At 41.2% G+C, this 21,475-nt stretch overlaps 4 protein-coding genes across 7 annotated transcripts; 2 read left to right on the plus strand and 2 right to left on the minus strand.

Moving 5' to 3' along the window:
* Positions 1-1,797: 1,797 nt before the first annotated feature.
* On the minus strand, positions 1,798-4,354 carry LOC122016791 (Golgi SNAP receptor complex member 1-1-like). 2 transcript variants are annotated; one of them, XM_042574190.1, is made up of 6 exons: positions 4,177-4,354; positions 3,732-3,959; positions 3,458-3,625; positions 2,207-2,320; positions 1,957-2,109; positions 1,798-1,855 (listed from the first exon to the last, which is right to left on the minus strand). In XM_042574190.1, exons 1-5 carry the CDS (start codon positions 4,210-4,212, stop codon positions 1,996-1,998), a joined length of 660 nt encoding a protein of 219 aa, XP_042430124.1. In that variant the 5' UTR covers positions 4,213-4,354; the 3' UTR covers positions 1,798-1,855; positions 1,957-1,995. The 2 variants fall into 2 exon arrangements, with proteins under 2 accessions (XP_042430124.1, XP_042430123.1); XM_042574189.1 differs by lacking the exon at positions 1,798-1,855 and having other exon boundaries at positions 1,871-2,109.
* A 148-nt stretch (positions 4,355-4,502) lies between these two features.
* Positions 4,503-9,793, plus strand: LOC122016790. 2 transcript variants are annotated; one of them, XM_042574187.1, is made up of 9 exons: positions 4,503-4,787; positions 5,150-5,200; positions 6,504-6,525; positions 6,627-6,741; positions 6,840-6,872; positions 7,761-7,886; positions 8,812-8,927; positions 9,029-9,100; positions 9,213-9,793. In XM_042574187.1, the coding sequence occupies exons 1-9, from the start codon at positions 4,599-4,601 to the stop codon at positions 9,611-9,613; spliced, it is 1,125 nt and encodes a 374-aa protein (XP_042430121.1). In that variant the 5' UTR covers positions 4,503-4,598; the 3' UTR covers positions 9,614-9,793. The 2 variants fall into 2 exon arrangements, with proteins under 2 accessions (XP_042430121.1, XP_042430122.1); XM_042574188.1 differs by having other exon boundaries at positions 4,505-4,787; positions 8,821-8,927.
* Positions 9,794-9,963: 170 nt separating this feature from the next.
* LOC122016792 lies at positions 9,964-14,039 on the minus strand. The gene is made up of 3 exons (XM_042574191.1): positions 13,751-14,039; positions 12,053-12,076; positions 9,964-10,576 (listed from the first exon to the last, which is right to left on the minus strand). Exons 1-3 carry the CDS (start codon positions 13,971-13,973, stop codon positions 10,275-10,277), a joined length of 549 nt encoding a protein of 182 aa, XP_042430125.1. The 5' UTR covers positions 13,974-14,039; the 3' UTR covers positions 9,964-10,274.
* A 504-nt stretch (positions 14,040-14,543) lies between these two features.
* Positions 14,544-16,102, plus strand: LOC122017742. 2 transcript variants are annotated; one of them, XR_006121441.1, is made up of 5 exons: positions 14,544-14,798; positions 14,879-14,953; positions 15,054-15,314; positions 15,399-15,509; positions 15,591-16,102. XR_006121441.1 is itself a non-coding variant. In XM_042575423.1 (4 exons), exons 1-4 carry the CDS (start codon positions 14,637-14,639, stop codon positions 15,426-15,428), a joined length of 528 nt encoding a protein of 175 aa, XP_042431357.1. In that variant the 5' UTR covers positions 14,544-14,636; the 3' UTR covers positions 15,429-16,102. The 2 variants fall into 2 exon arrangements, 1 of the variants encoding a protein (XP_042431357.1); XM_042575423.1 differs by having other exon boundaries at positions 15,399-16,102.
* Positions 16,103-21,475: the final 5,373 nt, after the last annotated feature.

The raw sequence follows: 21,475 nt of genomic DNA on the forward strand, positions 1-21,475 counted from the left end.
ACGGAATCAAAAAAGGCAAAGAAAGGTAAAAACAAGACAGGAAACGAAGCGAGGCCTCGAGGATCGAAACTCGGGAAAGAAATGCAGAGAAAACACAAAGAGCCAGAGAGAAAGAAGGAGAATCTTACAACGAGAAAGAGGATCGAGGGAAGAACACAGAAGATCGCCGGAATCCGGAGAGCAAGATTGCCGGAACGCTGGAGCGCGAGAAGCAGCAAGGGGCACGCGAAAGCAGAAGTGCGGCGAAGGCAGAGGAGGCGAAGGCTTTATAGGGTGGAGCTCGAGCGGCCTCCACCGTTGGATCCAGGTCGCGAGAAGCGGAGCACGCATCGCGCCGTCCATTTCGAACCGCCTCGGTCTCATCACCCGCGGCGCCACCGCCGTACGCTGACGACAGTAATGCCACGTGGCATTCCACCACGGGAGAGCATTTAATAAGCGCCTTATCAAGGCACAGAGCACGTGCTTGGCTTTAATGACGGAGATTGACGCGAATTCCGAGGAGATCCGAGGGATAGGGGCGTTGACTGAGGACGTAGTTAGCACCATATAAGCCGAGCGGAGGATGGGTTCTTGGATGAGCCGCTCGGCGAAACAATCGTCCAGTCAGTCGGACTAATCGCCTCCTTCGACTAGACTTGAAGGGGAGGCAAGTGATCCGGCAGTAAGAACAGGGACCCCCCTCTGAGGGAAGTCAACGTCACGTGGAAGTCAAAGGTTCGAACGGCCGACCGGAGAAGGGGAGACCGGGCGGACGAATAGGGTCTCATCGGAGTCAAAGGCACCCGACGAGGAGTTAGGGTTCCGACGCTCATGTTGAATAGGGTCGTATGGCCGAGCGGGTGGCCCGCTCAGCCGAAGGCATAAAGTATCAATACTGCGAACAGTCCACAGAGCACACTACCGGGAATCTCCCGAGCGGACCAGCACGTACGACCGACCGGACGTGGGAGGACTGCCGACCGGCCGAGCACTCGGCAGGGAGTAGAAAGAGAAAAGGACAAGGGAACATCTTCTGACAGCGGGTATGTTCGATGAGTAGGCCATACGTAGGAACTTATGATAGAGGGTTCCGTTGTCCCATCAGAGACGTGCTCGGACTGTAGCAGTATGGTGTCAGGTAAGCTTGTCTGACAAGCCCATGCTGAGGTATGGGCTGAGGACACGTACTCGCCTCGGTATGTGTGCGTGAGCCTCTTCGCAGCTCTATATAAAGGGCCTCACACTTCATTAGAGGTACGCGTTCTTTGATATTAGAAGCCACCTCTTTGTTGTCCACTTGCCTGACTTGAGCGTCGGAGGGTCGTCGCCGGAAACCCCTTCCCGGCCCGACTTCTTTGCAGGTTCGCCGGAACTCCCTGTGGCCGATCGGGGATCTACGTCAGTAACAAGGAAAGCACCACGTGCCCAGCATCCGTTGATTCAACGTTCGGACAGGATCAATAGACATAATAAAATTGATACGGGCACCTTTAAACGACTAACAATTTCTGAATTTTTATTGCTATCAACTCACAATATTACCCTGCTTCACAGTTAGCAACTCACAGCATTGACGCATTGCATTGGACAACTCAAGCCACCAAAAATCTGAATTCTTAGTCGGCACATCAATATCTGCAGCTCGTCCAGAATTCTATGTAGTGGCTTGAAGTTGCAGTGTTGCTGTTCTAATTGTTGATCAATGGCGGGACAACAAACTGGTATGAGATTCTAATGTTTGCTTCCTGCCTTTGAAGAATGATAATTTAAAAGTATTCAAACACATCAACTTATTGAACACACGCAAAAGGCTCGAATGTAAACTATATACCTTATAGGAAATCATCAAACTGATAGCCCGTTGGGTGCTCTTCTACAAAAGAACTGATTTAATGAGGAAATGAAGACTTTATATAGCAAAGCACAAGGTACATAAACCAGTGTTTGTTCTCTTAACAATATGCAACTACATACTGGAGATCTTTGACAGGCTTGATTTCCTGATGGCTATTTTCACTTTGATAACCAGTAAATCAACATGAGAAATGTACAAACCGAAGCTACAAAGGAGAGGATTATGGTGTCCATTGACTTTTTCCTTTTAATTGAAGAAAGAATATGATTTACCTGCAGAGAAGTGCAAGGTGGAGAATATGATGCTACGTATAAAATTTTAAAAGAAGGAATTTGTATTGATCAAATATGGCATTCATATATGGCATACCGTAGGAAGTCTGCTGCTGACATTGCTGATCTTTGTGGTGATGCCGCCAAATGTAGAACGCTGAAGAACAAGTGCTCCTAGAGTAGCTTGGGCTTGAGATATTACATTATCCATCTGCAGTAAGAAAAATATTGTGGAGTGTTTAAGTTAAATGCATAAGAGGATTAATTGATTCACATAAAAGTGGAGATTTTAGACCTAAAGTGATAAAAGACAATTCTTTGCCTGTCCACAAGTGTATGGCATTAAATTATCAACATATCATGTAGGAATACAACCAATGTTATAAGAAAGGAGGACCAATAATCATATTTGTAATCCTTGGCTCATGTGAATTAACAGGAACACGTGCAACTACAAAACCTTTGATTTCTTTAAGAAAACCTGGGAAATGTTAGTAATACTTCAACTATGTTCCCGTGGGAGCCACTCCAATATTTCCAAATGCTTTCCCTTGTCATCCTACAAAAATATCCTTCTAGGTATATGTCATACATCTGAATAATTTGCATAGACAACCAACTGAAAATTGAGGCCCTGCTGAAAAGAAATGAAGAGAGGAGATAATATGGGAAGCTTATTTACATTCTGGTTACTAAAAATGAAAAAGAAGAACTGGCTTGTTGATCCCCCTTATCTTCCTTTCTCTGCTTTGTCCCAATAATTGAGTCCTAAAAGGACACTTTTTCTATATGCAAATGAGGAAGACAATGTTGCGGGGTAGAGATTTAACTTTCTGTCCTTGCCCACCTATTTTATGAGATGGAGCGGGGTTATGATGCAAACTGAGACCTTGTTACTTAACTAGGACTAGAGCAAAAAAATGTTTGCAATGATAGCAGTGGTAAACCAATATTAAGCAAAGTCGGTTCAAATTGAGCACACTTATACTTTAGATACATTGATAAATATTTTCAAACAAAAACCTGAATAAACAATTTAGACATGTTATTTAGTTGCCAAATTTTAAATAATTCTGACCAAGATATTCATTGAAATTCCGCTAGAGCAGGCTCATATAAGTGCTAATTACATACTCATGTATGAAACCAAAACAAAAGAAACATAGATGAAAAATTCATTTGGAAACAAAAAAGACACTGTAAAAGAAGATTAAAACGCTGTAATGATGTGTGGGTGTAAATTTGTAGGTTGTTAGGTAGACATACAAAGAAAATTACACATTTTCATGTAGATACAAACACGGCTAAATATAGAAGGTGAGAGGGAGGGGGGTTGACAGAATGGCACCTGTCCTGAATTTCTGCTTATAGCCGCTTGTTCTTTAAGTAAAGCGTGCTCAGCAGAATCAGCACCACCTTCAATGTCTGCTTTTTCCCTATCATAATCTCTGAATTCTAGAAGAAGAGATGATCGTTCTTGCTTTGCTCTAAGGCTAGAACGAAGCCTATAAAATTCCTAAAAAAAAAAGCCCACGTTAAAAACCAGGTTAATTTTCTAATATCTTGTCTACCACAATCTTATTCTGTCCCAAACAACAAAAAATGTTAGTAGAATATTGAACCTGAGAAAGATCTTGTAGTATTTCTTTATGTCTGGTCAATGTATGGGAAATGATCTGTGAACCTCCAGAAGATACCCAAGTTTGCATTTGCAAATTGATTTGCTGAAGTTGCTTCAGTAAATGTTCAATGCTAGATTCCAAATCTGCTACTGAACCATCAGGTTTTGATGAAACAAGTCTTCGATAAGAAGTCATCCGTTCATCCAACTGAGCCTCAAGCTTCCTTGCCTGTCAACAAGGAGTAAAAAAATGCACCCATCCAATAAGGAAGGAAACTTGTATATTGCTCCAAATCCAACGCAATCAAAATCCTAGGATCCACGATCAATTCAAGACCAAGTTATTTCTGATAAAATCATGACAATAATCTCGACGAGAACAAGAAAGGCCCGCGAAAGATCAAGAAACACGGAAGATTTCACGAGGGGGGGGGAAGCTAGGGCACCTGTTTCCGAAGAGCGTCCCACGAGGACGCCTCCATGATCGCTCACCGGAGATCGACCGTGAGATCGAGAAGAGAGGCGAGGGTTTGCTTCTAGTCGCCGGGACAGGAATCTTGCCGCGGGGGAGTTGAGATCGATGGACGAACCGATCGAGGAAATGACTCCACCAACCGACCACCAACATCTAATCCGGTTTATTTACGGTCGAGGTGAAAACAAACCGATTTGCTTTGGTTCAATTCCTATGGTAGTTTATTTACGGTCGAGATGAAAACAAACCGATTTGGTTTGGTTCAATTCCTATGGTTCGAAATGAACTACTACTGTGTTCAGCTTCCCTTCCCTTTTCATCTATAGAAGGAGGCGGGCAGGGGAAAATCGGAGGAAGGAAAAGGACGAGGGAGCAGGTAAACGGGATATTTAAATGCTGCGCGCTTGGGCGTTGCGGCCAAACGCCCACTACTCCGCAGCTTCCCCTCTCTTCCTCTTCTTCGCCTCTGCCGCATCTCCTTCTCCTCCTCTTCCTCCTTCCCCTCCCTCTTCTCTCGCTTCCCCTTTCCCCAATCGACGCGCCATGTCGCGCCCCCTTAGGATCGCAGTCGTCGGTGATGTGGTAAGGTTTTTGGTCAAATTGTTTGGAAAGTTCCCTTTCGTGGTGCTTGGTTTCGTTTTAAAAAAAAAAATGTGTTTTTTCCGCTGTTCAATTGTTGTGGCTTCTGTTTACATGTTTTTCCTTGGTCAATTTCTGGAACTGGGTATAGTATTGTTTAATTAAAATTTATTTATTTGCAAGCTTTACAAGTACATAGCCTATCAAGTTTTTTATGGTTCCGAAGGTTTTCGTTGAAGATATAATTATCGCCTTTTTAATTATTTTCCGACCAGCAACCCGTAATTATACTAGTATTTACTGTTTGTTTTCAAAATAATTTTATTTGTATGGTGTTAACGTTGTTTGACAATTTGACGCTGAAGCATGACCAATGGGACTTGGAACAAGACTCAAGAGCCCTTGAATTTCTGCAGGTACTTTCCCAATTTCCATAATAATTTAATTGGCCAATTCTCAACAAGTGAAGCTACAATCTATATTTACACCATAGGTATTGTTGTTCGTTTTAGATTATTTATGTTATGTCACTCAAAGCTATAGCATTGATCTTGCTGTTGTACTTGCAGTATTTCCTCATGTGACTTATTCTGTTTAACTGCATTGTCTCTGGAAATGTGATTAATACTTGACAAGCACTTTCACCTCCTAGGTTTTGTAGGAGAATGAATCTTCTTAGCTTCACAAAATTTTAGTTTGGCCTAGTATGGTGATGATCAATTAGTATATGTGATAGTTGAGCATCTAAGTGTTGGGGTTGAAAGGTTGCAAACATAGTCGCACATTGAAAACACATGGGAAAGATCATGGGTTTATAAGAGAAAGATATCTTCATTTGGAATGAGGTCTTTTGGGGAGAGCCCAAGAGCAAAACCATGAGGGCTTAGGCCCAAAGTGGATAATATCATGCAATTGTGGAGATATCTAAGTTCTTTTCGATCCAACACTAAGAAATCGTATAACTGAAAAATTTCCTCCCCTTATCCTTAAAGGGGTATGGATAGTGGATTTTGTAAATGTGTTGGATTGGTATACAGTTGTTAGCTTATATGTCCATATGAACATTACTTCTAATTTGCTTATGAAGACAGTTTCAAATATTTGTGACCCCTCTAGGCTTCTTCTATTACATTCATTAACTTTCTTAGATATTATTAATTGATTATGTTGTCAGTATAATAGCTAGACATCTTGATTTAGTTTTCCTAACACGTTTACATAAGCAATTTTAATATACTAATATTTCTGTGATGTTTTTTTTTTTCAAACAGTTTAGCTAATATTTTTCCTTATTTTAATGCCTCCTGTTGACAAAATAGTTGGTAGATGTTCAGTCTCATGACTAAGATATGATCCGACTAGAATAGCAGATAGTGAAATAGGATGAGTGATAAATATATTTAGTCAACACAGAAGAGGAAATATAAATATGAATTTGATCTTTCTAATAAGAAAGTAATATAACTGATTACTGTCTGGCCTATATAATGAGATCTCTCATATGTAAAAAAAAATTGGCATACAATTTTATACAATATACTGTCATTTTTCTCATCATTTCCTTTTTTTTTTGCAATCAGTTTGGTGTTTGCCCTAAACAAAGTGTATAAAAATTTAGTCTTTGTATGCATGTCATATTTCTGATATAGAAAGATATTTTTCAAGAAAGATGGAAATTGCACTGCAATGAAACTTACACGTTTTTTATATGACTTGCAGGCTGATTTGGTACTCTTCACAGGCATGTTGATTCCTTTGTTGGTTATCTCCAAATGATGCAATTTATACACGGTTGACTTTATTATGCTTGGTAAGTTTGTTAAGTTTTTTTTCTTATTTCAGGTGATTTTGGTAATGAGAATGTTGAACTTGTTAGAAGCATTTCAAACCTAAAATTGCCAAAAGCAGTGATTCTTGGAAACCATGATAGTTGGACGACCCAAACATTTTCAGAGAAGTAAACTCTCATGGTTCTAAAATTAGTAGTCTTTATAGTGCATTTTAATTGATTGATGAAGGGCTTCTGCACTAATTATGTCATTACTTGACCTTCAGGAAGACTAATCGAGTCTGTCTTCAGTTGGAATGGTAATTTGCTGATCTATGGAATCATAATCCTACTTTCTTAATTTTTACACATCATGTGCATTATATTTGCAGTTGATGTAGGGCTTCCAAAAATAGATATTTACTGATTGTTTTGCTAATGTTCCTATAATGTGCTGTCAAGGTCAAATAGGATGCACATTTTTATCAAATATTCATCCTTATAAACCTTAATTTTATGTATTATACAAACCAATGCATTACTTTGAGGGACAAATGGATTTGGAGATATAACAGATGTTTCACATAACTGTTTTTGCTGTTTTTGAAAAGACAATACTGCACTAAGGTTTTTCCATATGAGACGCCAATGGTTAAACATTTCATGTGGTTCAGCCTAGGGTTTTTCTTTCATCTCCCTTTATTTTACACTTACTGTAAATTCTTTTATTATCAGAATTGTTACTTCTTTTTTTTTTCCAATTTTTCTGTGCTCATAGAAACATAAATTAGTCAGGCATTACGAATTTCAACTAAGTTTTATAATAAAGTAGGTGCATATTGTGATTTGAAGAGATTCTCTAAGAAAATCCAGTATGGTACTGAGGTTAAAGAGTTTCTATATTATAGTTGTCTGCTTGAAAAGAAAAAGATGAAAAGTTTCCCATCAATATTTTCCAAATAGTAAGCTCTGTAACTTGCAACTTTTGTGTCATTTGTATCCTTTATGTCAGAATAATCATATTAAGAGGAGCAACAGAAATATAGCTTGTTGTAATTTTGGTTGGTAAGAGTTTCCATTGCACTACTTTGACATCTTTTATAGCCTGCAAACAAAGTTACAAGTTAGCGAAGAACACTTCCATATCATCTTTATGCTTTTAATTTGATTATATTTATTGTGATTGACAATGTTGTTTCAATTTCCAGTTTGGGAGAAGAGCACGTTGGGTACTCTTGCTTGGACTTTCCTACTTTAAAGCTTTGTGTCCTTGGAGGACGACCATTTTCTATTGGTGGTGACAAATTATTTCGACCAAGGCTTCTTTCATCCAGGTTGGTAAAGTAAGAAGTAAGAACAGTTGTCCAAAAAGCAAGGATTTCTCACTCGGCCCTTTTTGGCAAACTTCCTCTATCAGAATTAGACTAGCTCTGATCAACATGATTGGCCTATAAAGACACAAAGGGCATGTGTAATGGAAGGGCCCTATTCAAATTTGGCATAATGATGGCTTATTAATATATACATGGAGTAGAAGCTCATATATCATAATTATAGTTTAAGTTAACACAATTTATGTACCAAAAGGTCAAGTGATCTAAACAGAATTACCACACTTTTTTATTTAGTTTTTTTTTCTTCTAGACATGTTAAATGCCTACAACATTGCTCATGTTTATAATTACTTTTTATGGTTTAGTTTGTTATGAATCTGGGACTTTCTCATTTCTACAATGTTTTTTGAAAAAAAACAGTGTTACAAAATGTTACTTGTAAAGACCAGAGTCCACAAGGACATCTTATATCCCCCACAGTCCTGTGGTTTGATGATTGAAGTTGTATGCTATCTCTAGTTATAATAGAAAAGTTGATATTGAGAGCTAAATGTCAAACACTGTCTGACATGCATGAAATTTCATAAATTCTATGGCCTGACTTCTTCCATTTATGCTATGTATTGACAAGATAACCCAAATAGTTGGATTCAAGACTTTCTGTTGTTTTTTCAGTATTCAGCTATTGAGCTTCATACTTGATATGTGATATATCTTTAATGGATCTATCCAATTGTACAAATCTTCCAAGTCAATTCAAGTTTATTAGAAAAATTAGATAAGCTACTGCTTAACCACTTTTCTAAATTTTAGTAGATCACTATACAGACACTGAGAATATTATGATCCAGGAGCAGCTGTGTTATTTTTCCATACTAAACAGGTTTTGTTGTGAATAAATACTGGATTAAAAAAACTTACATAATCTGTTCAGATATGGAGTCAATAATATGGAAGAAAGTGCAAAGAAAATCTGTAAAGCTGCTCGTGGGATCCCTGAGGGGCATTGTGTTATTATTCTTGCGCACAATGGTCCTACAGGTTTGTCATCGAATTGGATGATGATTGTTCATTCTTTCAACAATCCATACTTCTATTTGCAGGATTAGATTCAGATGCAACATTTCGACTTCTGTTTATAGGATTAGGTTCAAATGCTGATGACATATGTGGTATAGATTGGATTTATGGAGGCGGTGACCATGGCGACCCAGGTACATTAATAATATTTAGCCTACTTCGTTGTTCCACATGTAAATTGGATATCAAAATCAGCATGAGGCAGTCCCGTTTGTTTTAAATTTAGAAATGTGATTTCTTTTGCAGATCTTGCTCGAGCAATATCTGACTTGCAAAGAGATGAGCAAATTCCCATCCCTCTGGTTGTTTTTGGTCACATGCATAATACTCTGCGATATGGAAATGGTCTTAGGAAAATGATCGTGGTCGCTTCTGATAACACCATTTACCTAAATGGTGCTATAGTGCCAAGAGTCAAAGACTCGCTGCTGGCTGATCCGGGAAGCTCGACAGAAGGCCTGACTGATCCGAGAGGCTCGGCAGAAGGCCACAATCAGTTACAAACTTCTGGTGTCAGCACCTTGCGTGCGTTCACTGTTGTTGAGATGCTTGACGGAGAGGTGGAAAAAATTGCAGAGACCTGGGTTTTAGTATCTGACAGTAATGTCGAAATTGGCCAGGAGACCTTACTGTTTCAGAAACAGTAATCATATTGCTTCTCTGTGGATGGCAACTCGACCCTTTTACAAAGCCCTGCGTCTCTCAAAGATGTGGAATAATAAATAGAAAATAACTAAGTGAACTCAGTTTGTATGGATGATTTGCTATTTGTAAGACCTTGTTTTTGGTAAAGGTTCAGTGCTGATTGGTTGCTGATGTTGGAGGTTTGGTTTTGGTATTTGCTTGTTGAATCTAGTTGGTCATTGTTGTGATGCTATGATTATTTAATTTGCACCGCATTCTTTAGCCAACCAGTTAATTTGCTTATAAGTTATAAGTGCAGTTCTGATTCCACTTGTGATTATGATTTTTATTATTTTTTTAATTTTCATCTAAGTATATCAAACAAAACTTAACTAGTACATAAAATCAGTAAGTACACTTTATACAAAGCTAGTGCCAACAGATATCATCAAACCTGAGAATACCTTAAGTATAACGCAGATCCAACTATTGATATTCAAATTTCAACGTTCTCCAATATTAGCTAACTGATTCAGTTCAATATGTTGGCATAATAATTGAACTCTACAAGTTGCAAATGTGGATATTTGGATACTAATGTTCCCTTTATGCAGTTAACTTTTACTGCTGACTCTGAGATCACTATCAAGAAGCGTGGTTTTGGAACATGTACATAACCTTGGATCATGCATCTTGCCAGCCTAGTTGGCGTGCTCGTCGCTCCCAAAGTATTGTAATCTTCTTCTCCTTTCTTAGGAATGTTTCAGCTCGTTCTCTAGCCTCCTCACAGATCTCAGTTGCAGCAATGCACTTCTCAGCCTCTTTTTGGTATTGAGAAGCTGATTTATTGGCGTCAAGAAGGGTTGCATTCATGTGGTGAGCGTGTTCCTCAGCAACAGCCTCTTGTAGCTTCACTTCCTCTGTGAGGAGATCCACAAACTGTTTCTTCATCTCCTTGCTGAGCTCAGGATCATCTTTCCCACAATCTTCAATGCAGAGGAGTGTCTTAGATAACCACAGCAGTTAACATTCATACAGATGGATATAAACAAGATCCCGCCTGAGGATGAGCAGGGATCCTCCGGTCCAGGATCCTTGGATCACTCCTGGACCCCCTACTCTCTCATAGGTGGGATGGACTAGATCCTCCAGGTGGGGTCCATCCATCCCACCCTATGAGAGAGCAGGGCCTCCTCTGGTCCAGGGGATCCTGGACCATAGGATCTTGAAGATCAAGAGCCATAGGATGTGTTGGACAACAGGGCTAAGAGCTATGGAAATTGACAAGCGAAAGCAAATAAATGAAACATGCAACATAAAGACCATCTTTTTATTTCAGAAATACAACATTGTTGATCATTCAGCTTCTCCAACTCGGGAAGAATTTCAAATACTTGCAGAAGCCATTAAGGTATTTATCTTTGTTGTTTATGAATCTTTATCTAATCATTGACCAAAAAAGAATGAACAAACCATAAATAGTATCTTTGCTTCATCACACTTTATCCATAGTTATTTGACGTCATCCATCTTATAAACTTGTCATTTGAAAAAAAAAAAAAATCAAATATGAGGTCAGTTTGATCAACTCATATAAAACAAGTTTTCATAGGGCAAACAAAATCATGACTCATGCAGGAGTGATTCACAACTACAGAAATCATAGTTATGATAATTGCATGTAGATGACTCTAATTTGTAAGTAGCAGTTAAAATAAATTAGAAGTTACAACTCAAAACTTACAACATCAGTAGAAATAGTTGATTATGCCCCCACAAAAAGATGGTATTACTGCTGAGGTAACTTCTGTCTGAAACTGACTGATAGTTTCAGTCCAGAGTCGGACAACAGATTTAGGTTTGTACATCAGACAGTTTCTACTCACATATCATATCTTTGACCACAATATGAGCTAATTTGGGAAAACATATGAAACATCAATAGATTCTATAAACCTTAAGAGAAGATATCAGCTTTTTTGCTAAAATACTCGATCAGAAAATTCTCTTGGAACATTTCAATCCTACAGAAACAAGTTGTTCGACAAGTTATGAGAGTCTTAGAGATGCTGATGATGGTTTTCAGTCTTGCTCAGGGAAATCTGTCTCAATCATTGTGGATAACATATCCTTGTCCCAGAATAATATATGAAACTAAAAATGCACGCTCACCATCTTTTGAATCTGTAGTGCCTTATCCAATTATGACTTGGTCATAACAGAAAAGACAACCATCAAATAGTTCTTAAAAAAGAGTTAAATATTGATCAAGCCTGCACAAGATGTTCTTTGATTTCTACACACAAGTGGCTAGCATTTAGATATCTAAAAGTATGCAATGAAAATGAAAGTAATAACACGAGAAATAAGCTGCTAATGACTTGATTGACCATAAAATAAAGTCACTTTATATGGCACCATGATATAACTTCAATTTCAATAAACTACAGATGCTCCTTTACCTGTTACTGAGAGATTCAACAATCCTGAGAAAGGAAAAAAAGGAAGGAAATATATTAGTAACAAGAAATAGATGCAATAGAGTGCAACTTTACAAACCTCAAATAAAGAATCTCATATATTTAGCAAAAATAGAACATAATAAAGCTTCATCCAGTCAGCGTGTTTCATCAAACATTTGCACGTGGAGTACAATTTGAGATTTGCAAAATTTCATAGATGATTTGAGAGATTCGAATATCAAGCTTCTCCAAACTAAAAAAACAAGTCAGTGCATTGAGAAGTAGAGAGGAGCATGTTCGACTAGACGATTGAAGAGTGAGGTAATCATTTTAGTAAAATCCTAGTCAAGAAGGGTTAACATCAAGTGGATTTCCTTGAGAAAGAAATTATTTGAATGGTGGAATGTCCTAATGGAGGTGAAGTGTTAGGCGATCTACAAGCACTGGTGATCTAGGTTCACAAGATGCTTTAGGGCACCTAATCCACTCGAGTAAGTAGGAGAGATTAGGAGAAATCTTTCAGGAAGAGGGAGGATATCTAAGGGGCAAGGTTTGCATTTAGAATAACTCACTAGATCAGTTATTCATTTATTTTTACACTGATAGAAATTTTATTTCAATTTATTTATGTTATAATGGAAGTAAGAAACTTGGACAACTTACTGCAGATGCACTCAAGGAGAGTCAAACTATCTAAACCTTGATTATATGAACAGGTTAGGGAGGTTAAGAAAGTGGCAAACAACGAAGTGCTTGCCCCCAGCACCCCCGCCAGCTTGCCTTAGGACTAACACAGAGGAGGTAAATCACAATAACTCAGGAGCAAGTGGATGTGGGGGTGAGTTACACGGGGTGCATGCCCTGCCGACCCCTAGAAGGTTAGGGAGGTTAAGAAAGAATTCTAAAAACATGGTCTAAGAGAGAGAGAGAGAGTCAACTTAACTACTTGTTAGATGTTGTTTAATTAGATATTTCCCTCTATTGATAGATTGGAAGGGTTTTGGTATTGTTCTAGTTGTGGTTTATATGAAATATACAATGAGACTTCTATTCATTTTCTTATTCTATGGAAATCTGGAAGGACTATGTCTGCTTTCTATAAGGAATGCGGAGATAGGAAAGGGGAGGAACTGCTGTCATGGATTTTTAATTCATTTAAGACAAAACTAAGTAATCCGTCCTTCTCTTCTTATGTTTATCAAATATGGGGTGAAAGAGAATTTTCTCTCATACATAAAAATATCCAGAAATAAAGTAGATTAAGCAATGTGGAAGACTAGGCTAATTTAAGCAGTAATGCACATAACATTCCGTAGAAAATGAGATAACAAAACGTCGATTTGAAATTCACAATGCCATCTTAACATGTGTTCTCGTTTTGTTTATATAGGTTCCAGTCCATATACATTTTTTATCTATCCTAGTAATTAACACATCACGAAATTGGATAATCCCCAAAAAAAATAATGAAGAAATATCCAAAAGCAGATTAGATAAAATGCCATATACCTAACCGAGGAAATTAGGATTAAACAACCCCCTCCCCCAGTCACTAAAAGATCTAAGCATCAAATTGACAACTTTCGACCAGATCCAGCCTTCTAAATTCGAAATAATGAAATCGATCGACCACAACACTACCCAGATCAGGATGGGAACAAGACAACCCGAGCGAGGAACTAAAGAAAGAGAGAGAACCAGGGGCGATGGCCTCGAGAGAGACCGGGGGCGGGCAATCGCAGACGCAAGAGGCACATCCGGGAAGGGAAGAGGAGGAGGAAGAGCGAGATCGGGCTGCCGCGAATCCTTTCTTGAAGCGCCAGTAGAGCGCGGGGCCGGAGACGCACAGAGCTGAGGCGACGGCGAAGACCACCAGCAAGCATTTGAGGCACGCCCCCGACGGCCGACCTGCGCTAGGCATCTCCTCCTCCGGTTCTCTTTCACTCGACGCCTTCGTCTTCCGAGCGACCGGTAAAACTAAAACGGTATTATTATACGACTCGATTCGGTCGAGATTCTTATTCTCTGACGGTCGAACCGTCCGGCCCATTTCATTGAACCGGTTGAATCACAAGGTCTTATTGGGTTTGGTGCGGTTTAAACGCGTCCTGCCGTTGGTGGTGAAACGTGGATCCTTACCCAACTCCGCATTTTGAATGTTTAGTGGATGTGTTGGGTCATCTTCCATATGGAAAAATATTTTAAATATTTTATTTATTATTATTATTATTATTATTTTTAAATGATGGATAGACTCATAGACCGAGCATTTTTATTTTTGATTTTTTTTATATAAAAATAAACTATAAAATTACCATAACTGGGCCACGTAATTGAAGAACCGAATAATTCGCGATTTCATCACGACGGTTATTATTCGGTTAAAAAGTCTCGCCTGGCCGCCGAAATACGCCTTGACCGCGTCCATCAAGTCTCTCTATATAAATATACGCCGCATTGCAACTTTCCAATTACGACGTCTTCACTGGTTTATCCATCATCGTCGTCTTCTTCTTCATCGCCGTCTTTTCCTCCAACATCATCTTCCTCTTCTTCTTCTTCGTCTTTTCCTCTGTCAAAAGGCATGGAGAATAGTAAGAATATTGAGTCGTCGTACAGGAAGAGATCGTCATGCGACCCCGGGGATCGCTCTTCGCCTCCGAAGCGTGGCCGCGTCGAGTGTAGAGCAATGGGAAGTTCCACGGTCGACGATCATGAGGAGCCGGGCCTTGACCTGACGCTTCGGGTCAGTTAAGATCTTAAAATCTCCTCTGTTATCGCCTAGAAAACAGTTACACTGATCCTTTTTGAATCACCTCATAACAGCTCGGTTCGTCAAGAACAACACAGAACCAGAGGGTGCAGTTTCAAGCACCAGCAGTGGAGGATAAAATCTCTAAGGTATACACGATCGACCAGTTAATTTCTTGATTTCTACGAAACGACGATTAATTCTTTGTTCTTCGTTTCGAAAAGTTGACATTTTCTGCAATGAATCCAGTTGGAATCGGTTCGAGCAGAGCTCGCCAGATCAGAGGAGAAGAATTGGCTTCTGAAGGAAATGCTTAGCGTAGCGACCAAGGAGAACGACGAACTGCGAGATCGTCTATCGAAGCTGCATTTCAAAGGCAGAAATAAGCAGGCGACTGAGAAGAAGATGAGGACCGCCCCAGGCCCCTCCTCTTCCTCCAACCCAGATCGAGCCGAGCCAAACATGAAGAAGCCCCAAGTTTCGCTTCGGATCCTGACCGAAAAACCGAATGTATTGTAGCGATTCCACATCGTAATTATCTATATATTTTCGATCGATTCATTGATGAATCCTGCTAATGACTTCATTGATTAGATAAAGGATGACTGTCTCTGGAAAAAATAAGGGCAAAAAAAGTTGGGGAGCGTTTTTCCTCGAGCTTACTATCCTTGTTCTTTAAAGGAAGACTGCTCTGTTAGAAAGAAGGTATCGTAGTGGATTCAGACAACAAACTATACCTTGTTTGCTCAATTAATGTATGAATTTTGTTTTTTTTTCTATATATAGGTTCAGCGTTGTGCAGAGGATCCAACAGTTTTGATCACTACCGAGGGGTCGCATGACCATCTGCTTTCGATCCTCTGTCCTCATTTTTCTCTGTCGCCGTGTCTCATTGTCGATCGGACGGATCATATTAAATCTCAAGGATATTTTGCATATTACGAGAATACTACACATATTTTAAAGATGTCATGATGTCTTAAGATTTAATCTCATCCGTCTGATCGGTAATGAGACACAGGGACAGAGAGAAATAGGGACAGAGGATCTGAACTATCGATCTCCAGCGACAGCTTTTTGGCCGGAGCGACGATCTCGGAGATTGAGCCTTTCCCGTCTGTCATGATCGCTGCTTCCTCCAGGATTCCCGGAGCCGACGGTGACGGACAAGAGGATGGCAAGAAAGAATGAACTAAACGATTTTGATGGAGTTGATCTATCGCTAGTGCTCAGGATTGTTGGATTCAGCTAGAACAAGGCATTCTTAGATCTCTAATATTTATGTAGCCAATTATAAAAAAATAAGATAAATATGTTTTGCATTTGTTGGAATACAATTAAAAAAATATGTAAAAGATGCTGAATTTAAAAAAATATAATATTAGTATGAAATTTGATACGGATATACATAGAAGGACCTAGGAGATATTAAGAGAAAAAAAGAAAGGCATTTAAGTCTTTTCATGATGTAGGTTTTAAAGGAGGAGTGGAGGTACTCTTGCGAGTGGCTCTCTTCCGTCGCTAAGAAGCGACCAGGGATGTCACTGGTCGCACACATGCCACCACCGCCTCTCACGTCGCCGGTGAGTCAACGGTCCTCCCTCAGTTAACTGGCAGACACCCCTGACCTTCTCGATGCAGACGCCGTCGAGCGGCACCGTAGCCTCCTCACGCCACCTCTGCCGCTGGCACGAACAGGGAAGAAAGCTTCTTCTGCGTCTCTCGCCGTCGCGCCGTCTCTCCTTCTCCTCTCTCCCTCTCTGATCGCTGAGAGACGCCTCTGGCCACCACTGCTCTCCTCATGCGCCGCCCCCTTCTTCCTTCTGCGGTTGGGTCGTCGTCATCGAAGGGGGCACGTCTCTTTTCCGCCACCACCAGGGGCCTACGACCACCACACGCCACAGCCCCTTTCGCCGGCAGCCACCACGCACCGCAACCTCTTTCGCTAGCAACCATTGCGCGCTGCAGCCTCTTTCGCCGGCAGCCAGCACGCGCTGCAGCCTCTTTCGCCGGCAACCACTACATGCCATAGCCCATGTGCCGACAATCCATGTGTCAGCAGTCCGCGCGCCGACTTCACCTCAATTCCAATTCTATGTCACTATTGTGTTCCGACCCCTGCACCGATCCAATTTGCGTGTCGTATCCCGAGCTACAATCGTAGTGCATCCCGTTGTTATGTTTCGGCCTACACACCTTGTGGTGTTTCGGCCTGCGTACCGATGTTATATCCCAGTCTACGTGCCGATGTCATCTCCCCGCATGCGTGTCATCATTATCTCTTGGTCGGCATGTCATTTTCTGGATCCAGGTCGCGCTTAGCTCTAGGCAAGCAGATCTGCCTCCTCAGCTAACACATTCATCTATCCTTCCGGATCAGGACGACTCAACCAACATCGTGATCAACTCACCGATCCATCCAAGGGCGCCCCCTCCCCTCGAGGTTAGGGTACGTCACTTTACTCATCCTATATTTATTTCGTTGTTTTGCTATCATTCGGCTGCTTACATATTCGTGGGACCCTCCTCGAGCATCGGGGTACCAGGGATCGGGGCAACCCGGTCGCTGGCTGCAGGTACTGTTGATCAGAGGACTTCTGACGACTTAGTTAATGTAGAAGACAACTCACTATCCGGGTCATGGAGAGGAGATCAACATTCCAGCCATGTCACACCGGCAGTTCCGTCTTCTCAGATTCCCGACAGGATCATACTGGCGTCGTCTGTGGGAACTTCGCCTGATCTGGAACGTAAAGATGGACGACGTCGGGAAATTCTGCCATACTCATGACCTTGAGGGGGTTTCGACGAGCATATCATATTCTCCTCACTCCATGGGTATTCGGGAGTTAAGAAATTGAGTCAAATCCTCTGCTGGTTGGCAAGTCAGTTTTTCTGTTATATTTTCTCTTTCGGTCATAGGATCTTCCATAGTTCCCCGATCGAAGACTCCCGTGCTGATCGATCTAGTTTATATTATATTAGAACCACAGGTTCAATGTTGAAGACTCTAGTGCCGATCGGCCGGGTTTACATTATATTAGAGCCACAGACTCAATGTCGAAGACTCCCGTGCTGATCGATCGGGTTTACATTATGTTAGAGTCACGGGTTCAATGTCGAAGACTCCCGTGCCGATTGGCCGGGTTTATATTATATTAAAGCCATAGACTCAATGTCGAAGACTCCATGCCGATCGGTTGGGTTTATATTATATTAGAGCCACAGACTCAATGTCGAAGACTCCTATGCCGATCAGCCGAATTTATATTATATTAGAGCCACATGCTTAATGTCGAAGACTCTCGTGCCAATCGACCGGGTTTATATTATATTAGAACCACAGGCTCAATATTGAAGACTCTCGTGCTGATCGGTCGGGTTTACATTATATTAGAGTCACAGACTCAATGTCGAATACTCCCGTGCCAATTGGCCGGGTTTACATTATGTTAGAGCCATGAGCTCAATGTCGAAGACTCCCGTGCCGATCGACCTGATTTATATTATATTAGAGCTACAGGATCAACGTCGAAAACTCCCGTGACCATCAGTCGAGTTTACATTATGTTAGAGCTACGGACTCAATGTCGAAGACTCCCATGTCGATCGGCCGGGTTTATATTATATTAGAGCCACAGGCTCAATGTCGAACACTCCCGTTCCAATCGGCCGGGTTTACATTATATTAGAGCCACGGGCTCTAAAAGTCGAGCGGTGACTATAAACCCTAGAAGTCGAGCGGCGACTATAAACCCTTGAGTCAGAGACTCCTGTGCCGATCGGTCAGGTTTGAATTATATTAGAGCCACGGGCTCTAGAAGTCGAGCGGTGAGTATAAACTCTAGAAGTCGAGCGGCGACTATAAACCCTAGAAGTCAAGCGGCGACTATAAATCCTAGAAGTCGAGTAGCGACTATAAATCCTTAAATCAGAGACTCTAGTGCTGATCGGTCGGGTTTGAATTATATTAGAGTCACGGGCTCTAGAAGTCGAGCGACGACTATAAACCCTTGTCTCCATCGACGGTTAAGCGACGACCTTAAACTCTTGTCTCTACCAATGGTCGAGCAGCGACCTTAAACCCTTATCTCCACTGACAGTCGAGCGGCGACCTTAAACCCGTATCTCCCCCGTTCGGGGTCGAGCGATTTTCACTGGTCACAGACCAGCTTATCAGAGCATCTATCTCCCCCGTTCGGGGTCGAGCGGTCTTCACTGGTCTCGGACTAGTTTAGTGGATTCTCTTATCTCCCTCGTTCGGGGTCGAGCGGTCTTCACTGATCGTGGATTAGTTTATCAGATCTCATATCTCCCCCGTTCGGGGTCGAGCGATCTTCACTGGTCTCGGGCTAGCTTAGCGAATTCTCTTATCTCCCCGTTCAGGGTCGAGCGGTCTTCACTGGTCGTGAATCAGCTTATCAGATCTCATATCTCCCCTATTCGGGGTCGAGCGGTCTTCACTGGTCGTGGACCAGCTTAGCGGATTCTCTTATCTCCTCCGTTCGGGGTCGAGCGGTCTTCACTGGTCATGGACCAATATATCAGATGTCCTATCTCCTCCTTCAGGGTCGGGCGGTCTTCACTGGTCGTGGACTAGCTTATCAGATCTCTTATCTCCCCCATTTGGGGTCGAGCGGTCTTCACTGATCGTGGACCAGTTTATCAGATCTCATATCTCCCCTGTTCGACGTCGAGCGATCTTCACTGGTCGTGGACCAACTTAGCGGATTCTCTTATCTCCCCCGTTCGGGGTCGAGCGGTCTTCACTAGTCACGAACCAGCATATCAGATGTCCTATCTTCTCCGTTCGGGGTTGAGCGGTCTTCACTGGTCACAGATCATATCAGAGCGTCTTATCTCCCTCGTTCGGGGTCGAGCTATCTCCAATGATCTCGGATAGGAGTATTTCCATTGATCTTGGACCAGTGTATTGCCACCGGTCTAGGACCGAAGTATCTTCACTGGTCTCAGACCAGGGTATCCTGCGGGTTCCATGCCCCTCGGTCGCATGAGCCTCACACTCACTTGGGACGCCGACGTCGTACTTTTCGCTCTCGCGATCCTCTCCCACTCGGCATCATCCCACTCAGTACTACTCGATTACCGAGCCAACATTTTACGATCGCTCAGTCGACATCCTCTGGGCCGCTTGACCAGCAATCTCGTAGTCGTCCGACCGGTATCGCTCGGTCGTCCGTTCAGCCACATGCTTGAACTATTCGGTCGAACGTTCGACATTCTCTAGATGGTTTGGTCAGCATTTTACGATTGATTGGCCGACAATTTCTCGGTCGCGCGCTTGGCTTTGCTCGCCCATCCTCTTCCTACCCGATCAGTATTGTCTTTATTGCTAGGTCGACACTCTTTCAGTTGCTCGTTCGATATCTTTGTAGCTGCCCGATTAGTATCACCCGGCTGTTCGCTTGACTCAACGTCCCTCGATCATTCGCTCGATATTTCTCGATCTTGTTAGAGTATATACTAAAAGCCTAGCTTTTGTAAACATTTATTTTAGAAATAAAAGAATCACATTGGTCAAATGTCTACATTTATTTGTTAAGTGTAGTTGTTCAATTAATTTATATTGTAGATAACATGGTGTATGGTGTCATACACAGAAGATCATGTTATCAGTTCTTTATAAATTATAAACAGTTGCTCATGACTAAGATGGAAAGGAACAAACCATTGGAATAATCATAGTGTAATTAGGTATTAGTTTATCTTGACTAATAAATTACACTAGTACACTCTAAGTGTATTGAGTAGGACCATTTTAGGTAAGTTCTTTTTATACTGACTTAATAAAAGAACTAGACCTTAGTTATTATGGAAGTGTGTGCTCTTAATCCTAATATAATAACAAGCACATATATTTAGTATTTATTTCTTTAACTTATCAGATGAGATTTAGCTCGATAAATCAATAGGCCCGAAAAGTTGGGAAATGGTATTACTTATAGTGTGTGTTGTTGATTATAGAAAAAATCTGTGTCCTAGTTATTTAGGTTGAGAATGTCCCCAAGAGGAGCCCATAAGGATTGTCATGTTAAACCCTGCAGGTGGACTTAGTCCAATATGACAATGAAGTTGAGTGGTACTACTCTTGGAGCTAGATATTAATTAAATGAGTTGTCAGTAACTCATTAAATTAATGGATATTTGATATCTTAAACACAGGGAGACTAACACACTCATGATAAGAAGGAGGCCATAATGTAATTTGGGATTGATGCGGTAGTGCAATAATAACTCTCTAGTGGAATGAGTTATTATTGATGAACTTGAGTTGTGTGTTCGGGGCGAACACGGGATACTCAAGTTTGTCGGAAGGTCAAAACCAATTTCTCCTCTAGGTCCCTGCCGTAGCCTCATTAATGCCTCTAATCCACTCATTAAAAGCCCATCTTGGCGTCCAAGAAGGGGCCGACCCATGGCTTGGTGACCAAGCCAAAGGGGCCGACCATAATCTCCTTAAGGTGGTCGGCCACAAGAAGTTTGAAGGGTGTCCGCCACATATTTCAAATAAGGAGGGGTGTTTTGAATTTTTAAAATCTTCTCTTTATAGATATCTACAAGTTTTAAAAGAGAGATTTTAAAATATAAAACTTTCCTAATTTAAATTAGGCCACATGGTTTAAAAGAAAATTTAAAAGTTTTAAAACTTT

This window comes from Zingiber officinale, chromosome 8B, assembly GCF_018446385.1.
Source record: "Zingiber officinale cultivar Zhangliang chromosome 8B, Zo_v1.1, whole genome shotgun sequence".
In the NCBI taxonomy this organism is placed as follows: Eukaryota; Viridiplantae; Streptophyta; class Magnoliopsida; order Zingiberales; family Zingiberaceae; genus Zingiber; species Zingiber officinale.